The 18,928-nt window shown below is 41.8% G+C and overlaps 1 protein-coding gene across 1 annotated transcript; it reads right to left on the bottom strand.

The window, feature by feature from the left end:
• Positions 1-5,004: 5,004 nt before the first annotated feature.
• On the bottom strand, positions 5,005-17,893 carry LOC148049982 (uncharacterized). Its single transcript, XM_087706001.1, has 9 exons — positions 17,890-17,893; positions 17,195-17,362; positions 16,363-16,643; positions 14,807-14,960; positions 14,630-14,715; positions 13,112-13,218; positions 12,228-12,519; positions 6,493-6,622; positions 5,005-5,909 (listed from the first exon to the last, which is right to left on the bottom strand). Exons 1-9 carry the CDS (start codon positions 17,891-17,893, stop codon positions 5,005-5,007), a joined length of 2,127 nt encoding a protein of 708 aa, XP_087562127.1.
• Between the last annotated feature and the right edge of the window lie 1,035 nt (positions 17,894-18,928).

Raw genomic sequence — 18,928 nt, 5'->3', positions numbered from 1 at the left:
CTGCCCCCCCACTAACACCGACTGCGACCTGTCCGAGAGATAGGAGGAGAACCACTGCAAGACAGTGCCGCCCACCCCTATCTCCCGCAGTCGTCGCAGAAGGATACCATGGTCGATGGTATCGAAAGCCGCTGAGAGGTCCAGGAGAACTAGGATGGAAGCATGGCCTCCATCCCTAGCTCTCCAGAGATCATCAGTCAATGCGACCAAAGCGGTTTCTGTGCTGTAACCGGGTCTGAAGCCAGACTGGAAGGGGTCAAGATAGTTAGCTTCCTCCAAGGTACGCTGAAGCTGGAGAGCCACCACCTTCTCAACAACCTTCCCTACAAAGGGAAGGTTGGAGACTGGACGATAGTTATTAAGAACAGCTGGATCCAGAGATGGCTTCTTCAGGAGGGGTCTTACCACCGCTGTCTTAAGCGCGGTGGGGCATGGTGGCAGTCAGCTTGGTCCTGGTAAGAGTGAGCAATCATGGGAATGTTTAGATGGTTCAGTTAAATTTGATCAAAGTCACACTGGGCAGCCAACAATGAAACAGGAAAAGCTGTAAATAATGAAAAGAGCCTTTGTTTAAAATCTTTATACAATAATTATTTGAAAGGAAACTAGAAAAGGAGAATTAAAACCAGAAAAGAGAGTAATAGCTGGAGGAATGTTGGCATAATCAGGCTTGAGGGACCTTCAGAAGCTCAGGAGTGATGAGGCCAACCAAGAATATAACTGCTCTTGCTAATGCATTTTGCACCAGCTGAAGTTTCAAGGGAAGACCCATATGAAATGCATTGCAACAGTCCAACCAAGAGGTGACCAGGGCATCCTCTGTCCTGGAATGGGTGCAACTGGCACATAAACAAAGATGTCAAAAGGCCCTTCTATCCAACGTTCTCGCAGGGTCTCTTTAGGGCAATGTAGCCCCACCCAGCACCATAGATGTTATTTTCCTTCTATAATTTTTGCTAACTTCAACTATAATAAAGACATATTTAATTTATTGTCCTAGTCATTTTTAATATCTTGAAAAGCATAGGGTCTGGGCTGAAGCCTTCAACATTCAAATCTGATTCTAGCTACAGGTATACTGTATTTCGATACATTTTTTAACCAGGTTATAGCCTCGTAGTTCAGACTCCATTTTGCTCCATGGCCACCATGGACTTCCCTTTGGTGCTCAGGTAGGTGGGGAGGAAGCTGATCCAAACACTGCAAAAGACCAGCATGCTAAAAGTTATGAACTTGGCTTCATTAAAGCTGTCAGGCAATTTCCCAGCCAGGAAGGCCACAGAGAAACTGACAAGGGCCAAAACTCCCAGATAGGTGAGGGCAGCATAAAACATGAAAGCTGAGCCTTCATTACATTCCAATATGGCCTCTCCTACTAAGGAGTGGAAGTCCAAGTTGGGAGATGGAGGAGAGGTTATCAGCCAGGTGGCACCAAGAACTGCTTGGACCATGGGACAGGCTAAGACAATGGAGTTGGTCAGTGGTTTTCCTTAAAGTTTATTTGTCCTATTCCCTGGATTGGTGGCGATGAAGGCCAGAACCACCATGACAGTTTTTTCCAAGATAGAAGACACTGCAAGGGAAAAGAGAATGGCAAAGGTAGTTTGTCAGAAGAGACAGGTGAGGTTTCTGGGTTGACCAATGAAGAGGAAGGAGCAGAGGAAGCAGAGCAGGAGGGAGACCAAGCAGATGTAGGTGAGATCTCGGTTGTTGGCCTTGACGATTGGGGTGTCATGATGTTTACGGAAAATTACCAGAACTGCCAATATGATCATAAAGGGAAAAAGAGCCAGATAAGTTAAAGTGTATCCCAGGGTCTCTTGATCGGAGAGGAAGTGGAGCCTCTTGGCAATGCAGTAGTCCTTCTCCTTGTTGGGATAATGATCTTCTGGGCAGGGGTCACGGGAAGCTGCATCTGAAATCAAGAAATCAAATATTTGAGCATTATTTCACCTTTATTCCTCCCTCCCTCTACTATGGCATGACTGCCCCCTTTCTGCTAAGGCAGATACACAAAGGAACTGATGGAATCAAGAAATCAAATATTTGCAATGGGTGGGGCTGCATCTGTGACGAGACAATGTGTGATCTCAAAGCTCTGAGATCCCAGTCAACACTTTTATTGCTGTGGGGTCCCAACAGACCTAAAACATCCCAAAGAGATGGTGAACAGGAAGATTACATCTTGCTGATCTCGGGGATATCGCAAAATCTCCGAGAGAAGCAAGGAAATGTCTTCTGCTGGTAATAAAAATTCCAGTCTGTCAAGACTGACAAAGTCAGGGTGGCCTGATAATGGAACGGAATGATGTGGAAAGAGAAAGTGTTTCTAGCTGGTGAGAAATTTTTATTGTTTAAAAAAATGGACTGCCTATAAAATCTAAAAACTAATTTAAATAAAAGAATAGAAGAACTTAGCAGTGAATCTGATTTTTGTAATGGTTCTGGACAGTGGTTATCTTACTTTCTAAATGCTATTTACATGGATTGAATCTACAGATGGATTGTTTTGACTTTGGCATTCTAAGCTTTTATTGCTTGGCTGTTTGGCTTAAGATCTGATAAGATTTTACAGTTGTCCCTTTGAAGTTTGTTTTCGCTTACAGATAGTTTGTGAGGGTGTGTTTTAGTCTTGCCGAATGTCTAAGAAAAAATATAACTGCGTATGAACATGGCGTCCACAGGGCCTTTGTACTCTCTTCGAGGAGTACTTTTAGTGCTGCAGAGAGTGTTGGATACAAAGGAAAGAAAGTGTATCCCAGGGTCTCTTGATAGGAGAGGAAGTGGAGCCTCTTGGCAATGCAGTAGTCCTTCCCCTTGGTGGGATACTGCTCTTCTGGTCAGGGGTCACAGCGAGGTGCATCTGAAATCAAGAAATCAAATATTTGAGCATTATTTCACCTTCTTTATTCCTCCCTCCCTCTACTATGGCATGACTGCCCCCATTCTGCTATGGCAGATACACAAAGGAACTGATGGAATGACCCACTGGGCATTTCATGGTTGATGAAACAAGGCAATTCTTTCTATATTATTCATAGCTTCAATGCTTCGGTTAGGTTAGACAGAGACACGTGTGTTCATTTGTGTAGGGCACGTCCCAGATTTTTATGGCTTTCAGTGTGAGAGAGATTGCCATTTCTTTCCCAATTTTTACTGCAATCAGAAAAAGACTGACAGATCCATCAGCCAGAAGTCCTACCCTTCCATGTGTTCATGCATTATTTTTGTGTTTGTGCCGAGAAGATCTAAAATGCAACAGAGAAAATGAAAATGTCTACTGTGCTTTGTGATAAGGGAAGGTCTCATTTTTTGATCCATAGTGATATACAGAGAAATTGATTGCAGTGGGGAGAGAGGAAAGAATGATCTAGAACAGGGGTTTGAAACTCACATCATGACGGCGGCATCACATGATGTGTCAGGACTTTTCCCCCCTTTGCTAACCTTGGTGTGGGCGTGGCCAGCATGTGACGCATCCAGCCCATAGGCCGGTACTTTGACAGCACTGATCTAGAAGGACCGTAGCTCTGTTTACCCAAGTTCTCTGATTTGTAGTTCAAATCTGTTGATTCTGATTTTTGTTGTTTTTATAGGAGAGGGTTAATAGCAACAGCAGTAGCACTTAGACTTATATACCGCTTTACCTTGTTTTACAGACCATTCTAAGTGATTTAGAGAGTTAGAGCTGGCTGGTGCACGCATGTCTGTTTTGGGCCATTTTTGGACCATTTTCTGGGCCATTTCCAGTCCATTTTGGTCCCAAAAACGGCCTGGTAAACAGTTTAAAAACAGGCTGAAAATGACCTGAAAGATGTTATGAAAACCACCCAAAAATGATGTGGAAATAAACTGGAGAATGGCTGTTTTTTGTCCATTTTTTGGGCCATTTGGAGGCTGTTTTCCAGTGCTCTGGCACTCACGAAGACCAACTGGCCAGAATGCGCATGCCTGGTTTTTGGCTGGGTTTTTGGCTGTTTTCAGGCCATTTTCTGGGTCATTTTCAGGTCACTTCCTTCCTTTCTTCCAACCAACCATCTTCCTTCTTCAGAATATTTGAAAAGGATAAAAAATATTTCAAAGAGCAGGAGCAGGAAAATATACATTAAGATCTATTTCACATGATTGTGTTTATTAACAAAGCACATTCTCTATGAAGTATATAGACAGCAAAATATGGTAGCTCATTTAAACTGCAGAATTAAAAGAACTCTTATAAACATTTGAATCAAAAAGTTGGTAGGGAATTTGGCAAACACTCAGGGAACAATGCAAACAAACTGTCAGCCTCTGCTTTGCTGTTGCTTCGGCTGCCATGAAACGGGGAGGGAGGGCATGGTATTTGGGAGGGGTTACTCATTGTGCTGGAGGAAGGTTCTGGAGTTTAGCTGCTGATCGGACTACGCATGCGTGGGAGTTTCCCGCCAGGACTAACGGCATCGACACTCCATCTTCGTGATACCTTTTGAAGGTATCTCGCACCTGACACTTGGGAGAATTATGATTGGACTGTAACTGTGATGCCAAGGGGAGGGGAATAGGCTATTCTATATATCAATCGCTTTCGCGCCTAAATATTCAGATTTCGCTTCGCTATGCCTTTAATCATTTATAATTAGTAAAAGTACACTTGATTTCCTCACATGGAGACTCGTGGTCTTTCTTTCCTAATTATCTAATGGAGGGGTGCTGACACAAACATGCTTCAACACAACACAACCTAGTGAAACCAACCAAACATATTTTTAAAGCTTGTTTTGATCATAAGAGACATTCAACATCAAAGCATTTTTCCAAGTGGAGAAATGGGGCCTCACTGGGGTGAACTGAGATTAATGAAAAATGAAAGTGAGGGTGATTAGTGGTTGGTGTGTGATTACTCCCATCAGTTGATTTCTAATGATTTAATAAAGTAGCTGCTGTCTCATGTCACAATATTTTTTAGAAATCAAATTCAAAAATGCTCTAAAGTGAAAATAATTTTTTCAAATCTCTCTGCATAAATCAGAGACTCTTGTGTCTCATTATATTTTCTCTACAATTAAGGTGGGGCCTTAGTAGGATAATGAAACATTTGGGAAAAAAGATGCAAGCCAAGAGACCAGCCCCAGAGACCAAAATGGAGAAGATCTCCACGGCCACCATGGACTTCCCTTTGGTGCTCAGGTAGGTGGGGAGGAAGCTGATCCAAACACTGCAAAAGACCAACATGCTGAAAGTAATGAACTTGGCTTCGTTAAAGCTGTCAGGCAATTTCCTAGCCAGAAAGGCCACAGAGAAACTGACAAGGGCCAGGAAACCGAGGTAGGCGAGGACTGTATAAAACATCAAAGGCGATCCTTCGTTACATTCCAAGATGGCCTCTCCAACCAAGGAGTGGAAGTCCATGTTGGGAAATGGGGGAGAGGTTACTAGCCAGGTGGCACAAAGAACAGCTTGGACCAGGGGACAGGCTATAACAATGGAATTGGTCAGTGTTTTTCCTAAGAGTTTCTTTGTCTGGTTCCCTGGTTTGGTAGCCATGAAGGCCAGAACCACCATGACAGTTTTTGCCAAGACAGAGGAAACTGCAAGGGAAAAGAAAATGGCAAAGGCAGATTGTCGGAAAAGACAAGTGAGTTTTCTGGGTCTCCCAATGAAGAGGAAGGAGCAGAGGAAGCAGAGCAGGAGGGAGACCAGGAGGATGTCGGTAAGATCCCGGTTGTTGGCCTTGACAATCGGTGTATCGTGACATTTAAGGAAAATTGCTAGCACTCCTAATGTGATTGTTGAGAGAGAAAGAGCGAGAGAAGATAAAGCATATCCCAGGGGATCTTCATAGGCAAGGAAGTGGCTCTTCTTGGGAATGCAGTGGTCCTTCTCCTTGTTGGGGTATTGGTCTTCTGGACAGGGATCACAGTTTTCAGAATCTGAAATGAAGAGTACTTTGCATTTCATAGAATATCAAAAGGAAGAAATCATCCTTTAACATTGATTATCTTGGGGACAAGTTATTGTGAGACAGTTAAGTTTTCACCTTTTGGGGATCAAGTTCTCCACTTTTTATTTTGCAATCATTTTGCAGGGAAGGGGAGGCAGAAATAGTTGGATGGATCTCACTCTTCTCCAACAAGTCTATCTCGTGGGAGACTGATGGCGCTGACAGAAAAACACGCCCTAAATAACGAAAATCAAAGCTTCAACCTCAAGCCCACTGCTTCATGAAAAGCTTGGTCTCTGGTTTTCCTGGATGTAGTTAAATAAGAGTAGGACTAGAAAGTCTAGTTGGGAACTCATGAATTGTGCCACGAATGTATCCTGCATTAAATTGCTAAGGAGAAAGAAGGATGGCTTGTGGGGGAGGCCAGTTTAAATCCACCAACTGAGATTCTTCTGAAACGCCTGCATATTTTGATGAATGTTAATCTATCAAAAATGTCAACACAATTGATATTTGTTTCTACTGAATGGTTTCCTTGACCCTGGTAGATCTTCACTGAAAGTGTGCTCTACCTGTCTGATTAGAAATGGTCCCTTCCGGACAAGGGTCACATTGGTAGCAGCAAACCTGCTCCCCCTCTGGAACATTTTTCCTCTCTCCTGCCTGGCACCGTTTCATGCCACACCTGGCAAAGGGCACTTTCTGAAAGAGAAAGGGGAAATGCTTGAGATGACCAAAGCAATTAATTTGCTTCCTTTATTTATTTCCATGTTCCTCTTTCTATCTTCACTACAAAAAACCAGGAGCATCTCCTGGCTGATTCAAATGAATGACCCTCCCAACCCTCCAAGGGATGCTGGGGATTGGAACTAGAACTTCATCAGCCAAAGGAAGCTTTGATTAAACTACAGCTTTTCTAAAACAAATAACCAGGAGGATTTAACTGAATGAGAATGATCCATGGAAATCGCTTAAAAAGACATACTGTAGATGTCTTCAGCAATGCTTCAATTATTCTTTTGTATATTTTTCTTTCCATCATTGGAATATCTTCAAAAGCAAGACCCTTTTTGATCTGTCATAAATCAGACCTCAAATTTGTTACATGCAAAACAGCTTTTTCATGAAATGGTTGTCAATTTTTTGATTCTGTAACCTGTTTTCCAGCCAGGGAAATGTTTTGAATCCCCAGAAGAGAATGAGTCTTTTACTGGATTTATTTTACCTTCCATCTCACCTTTTTTGCCCAGACAATTGCATCAGATTTAATGGTGAAATAATGTCCTGCAGGAGCCCCAGGATCTATTCTTCCAACTTTCACAGGGACAAAGGATTCATTAGGGAGGAGAACCCAGTTGAGAAGATCATAACGAGCAGATCCCAGTCCATCTTCTGTGAAGTGGATTTCATCTCCAGCACTGTTGTTGAAATGGACATTCCTCAAATAGAGAAGAAGCTGAGGGAAAAGAGACCTTCAGAAATTCTAACACTTTCCCACACCTCTAAGAATTTGTTTTCCACACATTGCCTGCCCTGATTTATGACTTCAGTGGACATAGGGGTTCATTCTTTATGGTTTGATACAATCCCACCTCCCAATTTCTTGAATTTTTGGCCATGTTGAGTCCTGGAATGCATCGCACAGAACTGGATGGAATATATTCAGAAAACGATGGGCTAAACTTTTGCAAAGGGATTTAAAGTAAAATTGAATGGGAAGGGGGGCAATTTTCATGACCTATATACCTCAATTCCAAGTAAAAAGCACTAGATAACCAATTATAGAAAGATGTAGGTAGTAAAGAGGTAAAAAAAGAAAGAAAAACAAGGTGAACCTAAAATACTAGTATACAAGGCCAAGTATAATAGACTTGCCATTCCTGAAACTTGGTGGGATGAAGTGACGGAATGTACTGATGGACAGATACAAAAAACTCAAAAGAAACAGACCTAACAAAATAGGAGGTGGAGTTGCATTATATGTTAGAAATCACTTATTTCTGTACAGAGATTCACAAAGCCAAGGAGTAAAATCTTCTAGAATGCTTATGGGTCAACATAAAAGGGAAAAAAAGAATGTTGTTGTCATAGGAATATATTACAGGCCACCGAACAGAACATAATCAAGTCAATGTTTTAGACTTCAAAAGAGCTGATTTTAAGAAATTCAGAGGGTGCTTGGGAACTATCCCATTGATGAAAATCGTAAAGGGCAAATCAACTCAAGAAGCATGGAAAACTCTGAAAAATACAGTTACAAATTCCCAGTCTAGTTTAATAACACTAAAAAAGAAAACCAAGGAAACCAAGGAAATCTAGCATGGTTGCACAAAGAACCATCAGACTAACTGAAGGAAAAAAAAAGGACAAGTACAAATAATGGGAAGAGGGTCACATAACTAAGGCAGAAAAAACAGATCCAGGAAATTACAGGCCAATCAACCTGACATCAACACATGCAAAGATCTTTGAAAAGATAACAACAAATTTGCAAACAACTGGAACAGACAAGGTTATAACCAGAAGCCAACATGGGTTCAGAAAAAAACAGATCATGATGAAGTAATTATATTTTATTCTTTGACAAAGTGATTAAATTAGTAGTTCGGTGAAATGCTGTGGACATAGGATACTTAGATTTCAATAAAGCATTTGAAAAAGTAGAACACAACCTGCTTCTTGGCAAGCTAGTAAAATGTGAGACAGACAGCACAAGCACCAAATGAAGTTTTACTGGCTAACAAATGTAGTCCTCAATGGAACTTCGTCTACGTGGAGGGAACAACAGTGTGTGGCAGCAGCCCAAACAGCCAGTGCAATGCTAGTCTCTATTAATAGAAGGATAGAATGAAATCATCTGAAATTTTAATATCGCTTTATAAACCTTAGTAAGGCAATAGTTGGAATACTGCATCCAGTTTTGGTTGCCACAATGTAAAAAAAATGTTGAGACTCTGGAAAGAGTGCAGAGAAGAGCAACAGAAATGATGAGGGGACTGGAGGCTAAGACCTAAGAAGAATGGTTGCAGGAATTCGGTATGTCTAGTCTAAGGAACAGAAGAACTAGAGGTGACAAGATAGCTGTGTTCCAATATTTGGGGGCTCCTACAAAGACGAAGGAGCCAAACTATTTTCCAAAACACCGAAAGGCAAGAAAAAAATAATGACTGGAAACTAACCAAGGAGAGAAGAAACATGGAACTAAGGAGACATTTCCTAACAGTGAAAGCAATCAAACAAGGCAATAGCTTGCTTTCAAAAGTTGTGGGTGCTCCATCACTGGAGGCTTTCAAAAAGAGGCCTGACAACCATTTGACTGAAATGATACAGGGTCTCCTTGTAGCAGCAGATTGAGGTTTGGTTTAGCAATCTACTTACGAAAGACCAGGACTCGAGACCATGAAGGTGAGAGAAACAGGTTTATTGATGCATCATGCTGTTTAAATTTTACTAGAAGGGAAAGTTTGATTACTTGTCTGTAAAGTTATATTTGAATATATGGCATGAACCACGTTGCTTAAATTTTATCGGAAGGGATCATGAGGTTTAGGAAGAGGAACGGGAGAACCTACAGAAGGTTGGGGTAAATAGCAAAGAAGTAAGAGACGAGAATAAAATATAGATAGAATGATTTATACTATTTAAACATAGATAAAGATGGGGGGCTGAGATCAACACAAAGAGTGGTTTCCCTTTTTTTTTCTTTTCTTTTTTCTTTTTTCCCTTTTTTTTTCTTTCTCTGTTTTTTCTCTGTTTTTTTTTCTTTTGATATATTACTTTTATTTTTTAATCCATATGTACACAAGATATTTTAGACAGAAGGTAGCGCCAGGTGTGGGCCCTGGGAAATCGGGAGGATTAGGGATGGGGATTTGTGGGGGGTGGGGTGGGGGGGTGTTAACATAGCCTTAATAAGAACAAGAATGTATTTATATACGGTGGTTCTTTTTTTTTTTTCCCTTTTTTTTTTTTTTCCTTGGTTCATTTTACCTTTATCAGATCAAACAACACTCGAATAAAGGCATACACCAAGGAGGGAGGTAGAGGGAAGGAAGAGGGAGGAGTAAGGAAGGAGTAAGGGGAATGTAAGGAGTAAGGGGAATGTAAGGAGGGTGTCTGGGGAGTAAGGGGAGAAGGAAGGTTTGAGGGGAAAGGGAAGTAGGAGGGGAGTGTTAGAGGGAGAAAGGAAAGTTGGAGGAGGTAGATGGGGTGTATGGAGGATGGAAGGGTTAGGTGGGGTTGTGAATGATGAGTTGTGTTTCCTTTTTATCTGTTCGTTTTATTCCCTTTTTCTTTTTTTTTTCTTTTCTTATAGTGAATACCCTGTATATAAATGATTGCAAATGGAATGTGAAAATTGAATAAAATATATTTAAAAAAAAAAAAAAAAAAAGAGTCCAGTGTGTTCGCACACCAAAATCTGAACTGCCAGGGCTCTGCCCAGGATGCTACTTTTATGCCATGTTCCACACTGTGCATTCTCAAGGCATTTCCATACACGAGACAAACATGACATTTCGAAAAGGAGAAGTTCATTTTGGAATGTTACAAACAGAGAAGTACATAGGAAAAATTCAAAAAGAGAAGTTCTTATAATGTCTTAAGCTCTCGGCCATTTCACCTCTGTTCTATCTTGCACCCATGCCTGGATTCCTGTGCCCCTCCTTCACAGCATCTTGCCACACTGTTCCAGCACTATTTTTAATACTTAGGAGGAAGTTAGAAGTCAAAGTGGACTACAGTGAAATGTCACGCTAATATAAATTTATAAGCTCCATTCGAATAAGACCACCTAACCTGGCCAACCACAGGTGGGTTCACCTGTGCACCCCCTCCTGCCTCATCCTGATTGAGCATGGGGTTGGGTTAGAAGACCTCCGGCATCCATTTCAACTCAATTATTTTTCTGTTCTACACATGGAGAACTTCATCTCTATGTTAGCTCTAAGGATCTCAGACTGGATTAAAAAACACAGAGATTACCTGCCATGTCTGGACATCTAAGATCCTCTTTCCAAGCCTCATCATGGCTGGTCGTGCTCCTGATCCATGAGTTGCCTGGAGTGCATGTGCCACAGCATGAATGGCATTGTAGATGTTGTAACTTTCACCTGTCATGCTCGTTTCAAAAATGTGAGTTGGCAGACTCTGTACATTCTCCTCTCCAGTACATCGTTCTTGCCCCTCTTGAAGGATCTCTCCTGGTTTGCTGATCAAGCAGCCGAAGATCATTTCCCACCAGTCATGGAGAAATGTCTCCCCTCGTGGGTTGAAAGGGTCTAAAGATATGAGAAAATGGCTGAATTCTGAGACTTCCCTGGTGTGGTCCCTAAAATGCAAAGCTCCATGATAGGGCTTTATAAATGGCAACGTATATTGATAGTTGAACACATTAAGTTTCCAATAGGATGTAAAGATCCAAACTTTCAGTAATGATGTATATCTCTGTGTTTCATTAGCAAACATAATCAACAGTTCATTTGTAATACCAGTGTAGTCTCCAAAAAATATAATCACTTCACCTTTAGACAAGGTGTTTAAAATATGATGCAATATTGGATCGTAAACCTGCTCAAATTCAAATTTAATTACTTCAGTGAAGGCCAGGCAGATCTCCTTCTCCTTCAGCTTTGGTACCAGGGTTGAGACAAAATGTTCCCCACCGTCATCTTGGTTGGCCACCAACCCAACCCAGTTCCACTGGAAATGCAGGAGCAGCTGGACTAAACCCTCATACTGAGCAGATTCCTGGGGATTATTCTGGAAGAAGGAAGGATAAACTCTTCTGTCTCCCTGAGTGAACTCAAAGCCGACACCGAGCTGGAGAAAGGGAGAATCTTCTTTCAAAAAGAAAGTGGTGACTTTAGGGTTCCGCATTGTGTAGTTAATGCCCCACCAGACAGACTGACTCACAAGCTTCACCTCCCTCCCTTTTGAGGAAGAGACAACAGTTTCCTGTTTTGCCTGGTTGTGATATATCAGAATTTAAAGGAAAAAACACCCACCTGATACAGAGAATAAACTGCACTGAAAGGTGCAGAAAGACAATAAACTTTTATGAAAGCCAGGAAATGATCCCTCTTGACAAACACAGCTTTTCAGAATTAGGACAGTGTTTTTTGCAGTTATATAAAGGTGTATTTTAACATACAAAATAGAAAAATCATCCAACTTTAGAATGGATTACCTAAATCATTCACCCCGGGTGTCTTCCCTCCCCCCACAATCCCTTTGTTTTCATCCTTGCCTTCTGTGTGTGCTTAGATTATTTGTGTGCTCCATGCTGTATCCAATGCAGCCTCCTTACCTGGGGGACCTTGAAGAGGCTGAAGATGGAGGCCATCTGCCTTGAGGATTTGGGGTTGTCACCTCCAATGACGGAGAGCAGAGGGTCCTGCCGGTCACATTTATATCCTGGAACCATTTGACCTCGTGTGGACAGTAGGGAGAGGCTGCATATGAGAATATTCCTCTCCGTCTTCCAATTGTCACACAAATTGAATCCAAGGGTGATGTTGGGGAGGAGAAGCAGATCCTTGTTCACCTCCATGACAGCAAACATCAAGGCCAGGAACTGCTGGTAGTTTTTGAGTTGGGGTCTATAGTCAGAAAAAGATTGGGGAACATTAGAGGAAAGATCTCGTGTGCTGGTGGAGTTGGCCTCACCTTTATTTGTGTCTGGCCTTGCAGTAGAAAATCCCAAGTTCCATTGGGCTCTTTTGGATTCTTTAAGGAGGTTCCTTGATTGCCCTTGGATGTATTTCTGAGAAAAGAGAGAAGCCAGGCCATTCCCATTCCAGAACATGTTCTCCCTGCCTTCTTCTGAAATCCTCCCCAGTTGCTCCTCTTCCTCCCTAATCATTTTCTTCTTCCTCTCTCAGAGCAGCTTCTTCAGGTCTGAGCAAAAGACTCCAGTGGGGTGTGTGTGTGTGAGACACAGCCCAGATTTACTAAGGACCATTATTCACCAGCTCTGCTGATTGCAAAACTGAGGAGGGCTTTTTCCTCCTCACAAGATCCACATTGGACAATGATCAAACTTTTCTTTGAGTAGACAAATACAAGCTGGGTGGACATGGCCTTGTAGATGACCCTCACTCTGTCCAGGACCTTGGAGAACTCATCTCTAATGGTCTAGGTGCCAGAGCCCACTGTAATAACATTGCCAAAAAGGCATGAAGAGTTGTTAACCTAATCTTGCGTAGCTTCTTTTCTGGTAATATAGCACTGCTAACCAGAGCATACGAAACATTTGCTAGAACAATTCTTGAATAAAGCTCATCCGTCTGGAACCCACACTGCATGTGGGACATTAATACAATTGAGGGAGTCCAGAGATACTTCACGAGAAGAATCCTCCTCTCCTCTGCTCACAACAGAATCCCTTATCCCTCCAGGCTTGAAATTTTGGGCTTAGACAACTTAGAACTATGCCTCCTTCAATTTAATCTAAGCGTAGTACGTAAAATTATCTGCTACAATGTCCTACCTGCCAATGACTACTTCAGTTTCAAACACAACAAGACATGAGCACACAAAAATACAAACTTAAGGTGAACCGCTCCAAACCTGATTGCAGAGTTTGCAACAGAGTGGTCAATGGCTGGAATGCACTACCTGACTCTGTGGTTTTTCCCCCCACCCCAAAATGTTAACCTTAGACTTTCTACTGTTGGACTCACCCCTTTCCCAAGAGGTCTGTCAGGGGGTGTGCATAAGTGCACCAGCGTGCCTATTGTCCCTGCCCTAATGTTCCCTTTTATTCGTATCCATTTCAAGTATTTATAATCATGTCTATACTTATATCTGTTGTCTAGTGCATGCTTGATGAAATAAATAAAGACAATAAATAAAAAAATAAATAAATATTTTTTTCTATGATTTTAAATCCAAATTAATATCATAAGTCGATTTCTTCACCAGGCCAGCAAAGTTTCCAGGATGTTTCCCCTCCTTACTTTTATATGGTTGATTATCATCCGGATGAAAATGTCTGGAAAGACAGATCATGCCCCTGCCTAGAATTTGTGTAAAAACTGCTGTTTTTCTCTTTCCTTAGGGACAGCTCCAGAAAGACTATTCTAGACTATTTCTTGAACTTTCCTGTTTATTGAGAAAAGATCTGAAGATTCCTAGAATGAGAATGCAAAAAAAGAAAACAATCACCCACATTTTTCCCCTCCAGGTGAAACTTACATGATTGAATTAATAAGTGGAAATGGGTCTCCTTGGAAATCTGGTGAGTTTGACCCCACCAAAATTTCCTGGGGCAAATTCCCTCCAATAATCAGATCACCAGGCCTGTAAATTTCCCATTGATCCTCTTTGCTTAAGAGTTCTTGTAATGCACAGGTGCTTTGAGTCTTCTTAGCAGGAGTTGGAGGCAGGGGGCACAAGTGCAGGAGGAGGAGGAGGAGAGGCAGCCCAGCCATTCTTCTCACCTTCCCTCCTAGATAAGAAATCAAGGTTTGTGCAGAAGCTGAATTGCAGGGAACATTTTGAAATCTCAGCAGAGCTTTAACACAATAGGAAGCTTCTGTGAAAATTTATCTGATATTTCTTTGTATTAACACATCTGTGTTTTACCATTTTGTTTCCTCCTATTTGTCCTATTCTGAAATTAGACCATGTGCTGTATTTTATTTTAATGATAAGGCTGCAAGACTAATCAGTCAATAAAATACCTGTATCAACTATGCTTTCTCTTACCTGTGTCTGGGCTTTGACACAAAGACAGATGAGTCTCACCAACCTCAGAGTTAGCTCTTTGGCAGACAAGGTAGAGCCCTCCACCACTGGGAGAACTCAGAGAATATTTCTTAAAGCAGGTTTCACCTTGGAAGGATTCTGTGGCTTATAATCCACTGGGGATACATGAAGAACTACTGTTCTTCTGATAATTGGAGGGGAAAGTGATTGTCCTATCCGTTGGGAAGTCGTTTGCAGGTCCTCTTAGTGAAAAACATGTTTGTGACTCTTGTATCTCATCCACAGAGAAGACCGACTTGAGAGCCAAGGTGTAGTTGACCTTTTGAACTACCTGAAAGTGAACACTTTTACGCATTAGGGAGTTTGGCCCGTGTCATAGTATGTTGAGACAGAATAGTTGCTAGTGGGGCATGGTGGCAATCACCTTGGCCCTAGTAAGAGTGAGCAATGATGGGAATGTTTAGATGGTTTAGTTAAATTTGATCAAAGTCACACTGGGCAGCCAACAATGAAACAGTAAAAGCTGTAAATAATGAAAAGAGCCTTTGTTTAAAATCTTTATACAATCATTATTTAAAAGGAAATTAGAAGAGGAGAACTAAAACCAGAAAAGAGAGTAATAGCTGGAGGGACGTTTGCATAATCAGGCTTGAGGGACCGTCAGAAGGTCAGGAGTGATGAGGCCAACCAAGAATATAACTGCTCTTGCTAATGCATTTTGCACCAGCTGAAGTTTCAAGGGAAGACCCATGTGAAATGCATTGCAACAGTCCAACCAAGAGGTGTCCAGGACATCCTCTGTCCTGGAATGGGTGCAACTGGCACATAAACAAAGATGTCAAAAGGCCCTTCTATCCAACGTTCTCGCAGGGTCTCTTTAGGGCAATGTAGCCCCACCCAGCACCATAGATGTTATTTTCCTTCTATAATTTTTGCTAACTTCAACTATAATAAAGACATATTTAATTTATTGTCCTAGTCATTTTTAATATCTTGAAAAGCATAGGGTCTGGGCTGAAGCCTTCAACATTCAAATCTGATTCTAGCTACAGGTATACTGTATTTCGATACATTTTTTAACCAGGTTATAGCCTCGTAGTTCAGACTCCATTTTGCTCCATGGCCACCATGGACTTCCCTTTGGTGCTCAGGTAGGTGGGGAGGAAGCTGATCCAAACACTGCAAAAGACCAGCATGCTAAAAGTTATGAACTTGGCTTCATTAAAGCTGTCAGGCAATTTCCCAGCCAGGAAGGCCACAGAGAAACTGACAAGGGCCAAAACTCCCAGATAGGTGAGGGCAGCATAAAACATGAAAGCTGAGCCTTCATTACATTCCAATATGGCCTCTCCTACTAAGGAGTGGAAGTCCAAGTTGGGAGATGGAGGAGAGGTTATCAGCCAGGTGGCACCAAGAACTGCTTGGACCATGGGACAGGCTAAGACAATGGAGTTGGTCAGTGGTTTTCCTTAAAGTTTATTTGTCCTATTCCCTGGATTGGTGGCGATGAAGGCCAGAACCACCATGACAGTTTTTTCCAAGATAGAAGACACTGCAAGGGAAAAGAGAATGGCAAAGGTAGTTTGTCAGAAGAGACAGGTGAGGTTTCTGGGTTGACCAATGAAGAGGAAGTAGCAGAGGAAGCAGAGCAGGAGGGAGACCAAGCAGATGTAGGTGAGATCTCGGTTGTTGGCCTTGACGATTGGGGTGTCATGATGTTTACGGAAAATTACCAGAACTGCCAATATGATCATAAAGGGAAAAAGAGCCAGATAAGTTAAAGTGTATCCCAGGGTCTCTTGATCGGAGAGGAAGTGGAGCCTCTTGGCAATACAGTGGTCCTTCTCCTTGGTGGGATACTGATCTTCTGGGCAGGGGTCACAGCGAGTTGCATCTGAAATCAAGAAATCAAATATTTGCAATGGGTGGGGCTGAATCTGTGACGAGACGACGTGCGATCTCAAAGCTTTGAGATCCCAGTCAACACTTTTATTGCTGGGAGGTCCCAACAGACCTAAAACATCCCAAATAGATGGTGAACAGGAAGATTACATCTTGCTGATCTCGGGGATATCGCAAAATCTCCGAGAGAAGCAAGGAAATGTCTTCTGCTGGTAATAAAAATTCCAGTCTGTCAAGACTGACAAAGTCAGGGCGGCCTCATAACGGAACGGAATGATGTGGAAAGAGAAAGTGTATCTAGCTGGTGAGAAACTTTTATTGTTTAAAAAAATGGACTGCCTATAAAATCTAAAAACTAATTTAAATAAAAGAATAGAAGAACTTAGCAGTGAATCTGATTTTTGTAATGGTTCTGGACAGTGGTTATCTTACGTTCTAAATGCTATTTACCTTGATTGAATCTACAGATGGATTGTTTTGACTTCGACATTCTAAGCTTTTATTGCTTGGCTGTTTGGCTTAAGATCTGATAAGATTTTACAGTTGTCCCTTTGAAGTTTGTTTTCACTTACAGATAGTTTGTGAGGGTGTGTTTTAGTCTTGCTGAATGTCTAAGAAAAAATGTAACTGCGTATGAACATGGCGTCCACAGGGCCTTTGTACTCTCTTTGAGGAGTACTTTTAGTGCTGCAGAGAGTGTTGGATACAAAGGAAAGAAAGTGTATCCCAGGGTCTCTTGATAGGAGAGGAAGTGGAGCCTCTTGGCAATGCAGTGGTCCTTCTCCTTGGTGGGATACTGATCTTCTGGGCAGGGGTCACAGTGAGCTGCATCTGAAATCAAGAAATCAAATATTTGAGCATTATTTCACCTTCTTTATTCCTCCCTCCCTCTACTATGGCATGACTGCCCCCTTTCTGCTATGGCAGATCCACAAAGGAACTGATGGAATGACCCACTGGGCATTTCATGTTTGATGAAACAAGGCAATTATTTCTATATTATTGATGATGCTTCAGTTAGGTTAGACAGAGACATGGATGTGTTCATATGTATAGGGCACTTCCATAATTATTATAGCATTCAGTGTGAGAGAGATTGCCATTTCTTTCCCAATTTTTACTGCAATCAGAAAAAGACTGATAGATCCGTCAGCCAGAAGTCCTACCCTTCCATGTATTCACACATTATTTTTGTGTTTGTGCCGAGAAGATCTAAAATGCAACAGAGAAAATGAAAATGTCTACTGTGTTTTGTAATAAGGGAAGGTGTCATTTGCTAATCCAAAGTGATATACAGAGAAATTGATTGCAGTGGGGAGAGAGGAAAGAATGATCTAGAACAGGGGTTTGAAACTCACTCATCACGGCGGCATGACATGATGTGTCAGGACTTTCCCCCCCTTTGCTAACCTGGGTGTGGGCGTGGCCAGCATGTGACGCATCCAGCCCATAGGCTTGTACTTTGACAGCACTGATCTAGAAGGACCGTAGCACTTTTCACCCAAGTTCTCTGATTTGTAGTTCAAATCTGTTGATTCTGATTTTTGTTGTTTTTATAGGAGAGGGTTAATAGCAACAGCAATAGCACTTAGACTTATATACTGCTTTACTGTGTTTTACAGACGTTTCTAAGTGATTTACAGAGTCAGAGCTGGCTGGTACCCGAATGTCTGTTTTTGGCCATTTTTGGATGATCAGTCCATTTTGGTCCCAAAAACGGCCTGGTAAACAGTCCAAAAACAGGCTGAAAATGACCTGAAAAATGTTATGAAAACCACCCAAAAACGATGTGGAAATAAACTGGAGAATGGCTGTTTTTTGTCCATTTTTGGGCCATTTGGAGGCTGTTTTCCAGTGCTCTGGCACTCACGAAGACCAACTGGCCAGAATGCGCATGCCTGGTTTTTTTGCTGGGTTTTTGGCTGTTTTCAAGCCATTTTCTGGGTCATTTTCAGGTCACTTTCTTCCTTTCTTCCATCCATCTTCCTTCTTCACAATATTTGAAAAGGATAAAAAATATTTCAAAGAGCAGGAGCAGGAAAATATACATTAAGATCTATTTCACATGATTGTGTTTATTAACAAAGCATATTCTCTACGAAGTATATAGACAGCAAAATATGGTAGCTCATTTAAACTGCAGAATAGACATTCAAGATCAAAGCATTTTTCCAAGTTATTCATGGGGCCTCACTGGGGTGAACTGAGATTAATGAAAAATGAAAGTGTGGGTGATTAGTGGTTGCGCATGTGCGAGGTGGGGATGGCCGCTGGCTTCTCTTGCTCCCTCCGGAAAAAAAGCCAGGATAAACCGGCGGTTTGGCTCGGAGGTTCCACCACAAATCCACGAAGCCCTTATCCGCGGAGACATAAGCGCGAAGACTAATTCACGCCGTT

This window comes from Thamnophis sirtalis, unplaced genomic scaffold (genome assembly GCF_051295495.1).
Source record: "Thamnophis sirtalis isolate CommonGarterSnake01/CBP01778 unplaced genomic scaffold, rThaSir2_p1.2 scaffold_1, whole genome shotgun sequence".
Taxonomy (NCBI): Eukaryota; Metazoa; Chordata; class Lepidosauria; order Squamata; family Natricidae; genus Thamnophis; species Thamnophis sirtalis.
This window is presented reverse-complemented; position numbering and strand designations above follow the sequence as displayed.

Excerpts from the sequence above, each read along its gene's own strand:
- LOC148049982 (XM_087706001.1), bottom strand. Across the intron at positions 14,716-14,806 it reads CTCCAATTATCAGAAGAACA|TGGTGGAGGGCTCTACCTTG; the intron begins GTAGTTCTTCAT and ends GAGTTCTCCCAG. Across the intron at positions 13,219-14,629 it reads GTGTCAAAGCCCAGACACAG|TGTGGGTTCCAGACGGATGA; the intron begins GTAAGAGAAAGC and ends TCCCACATGCAG.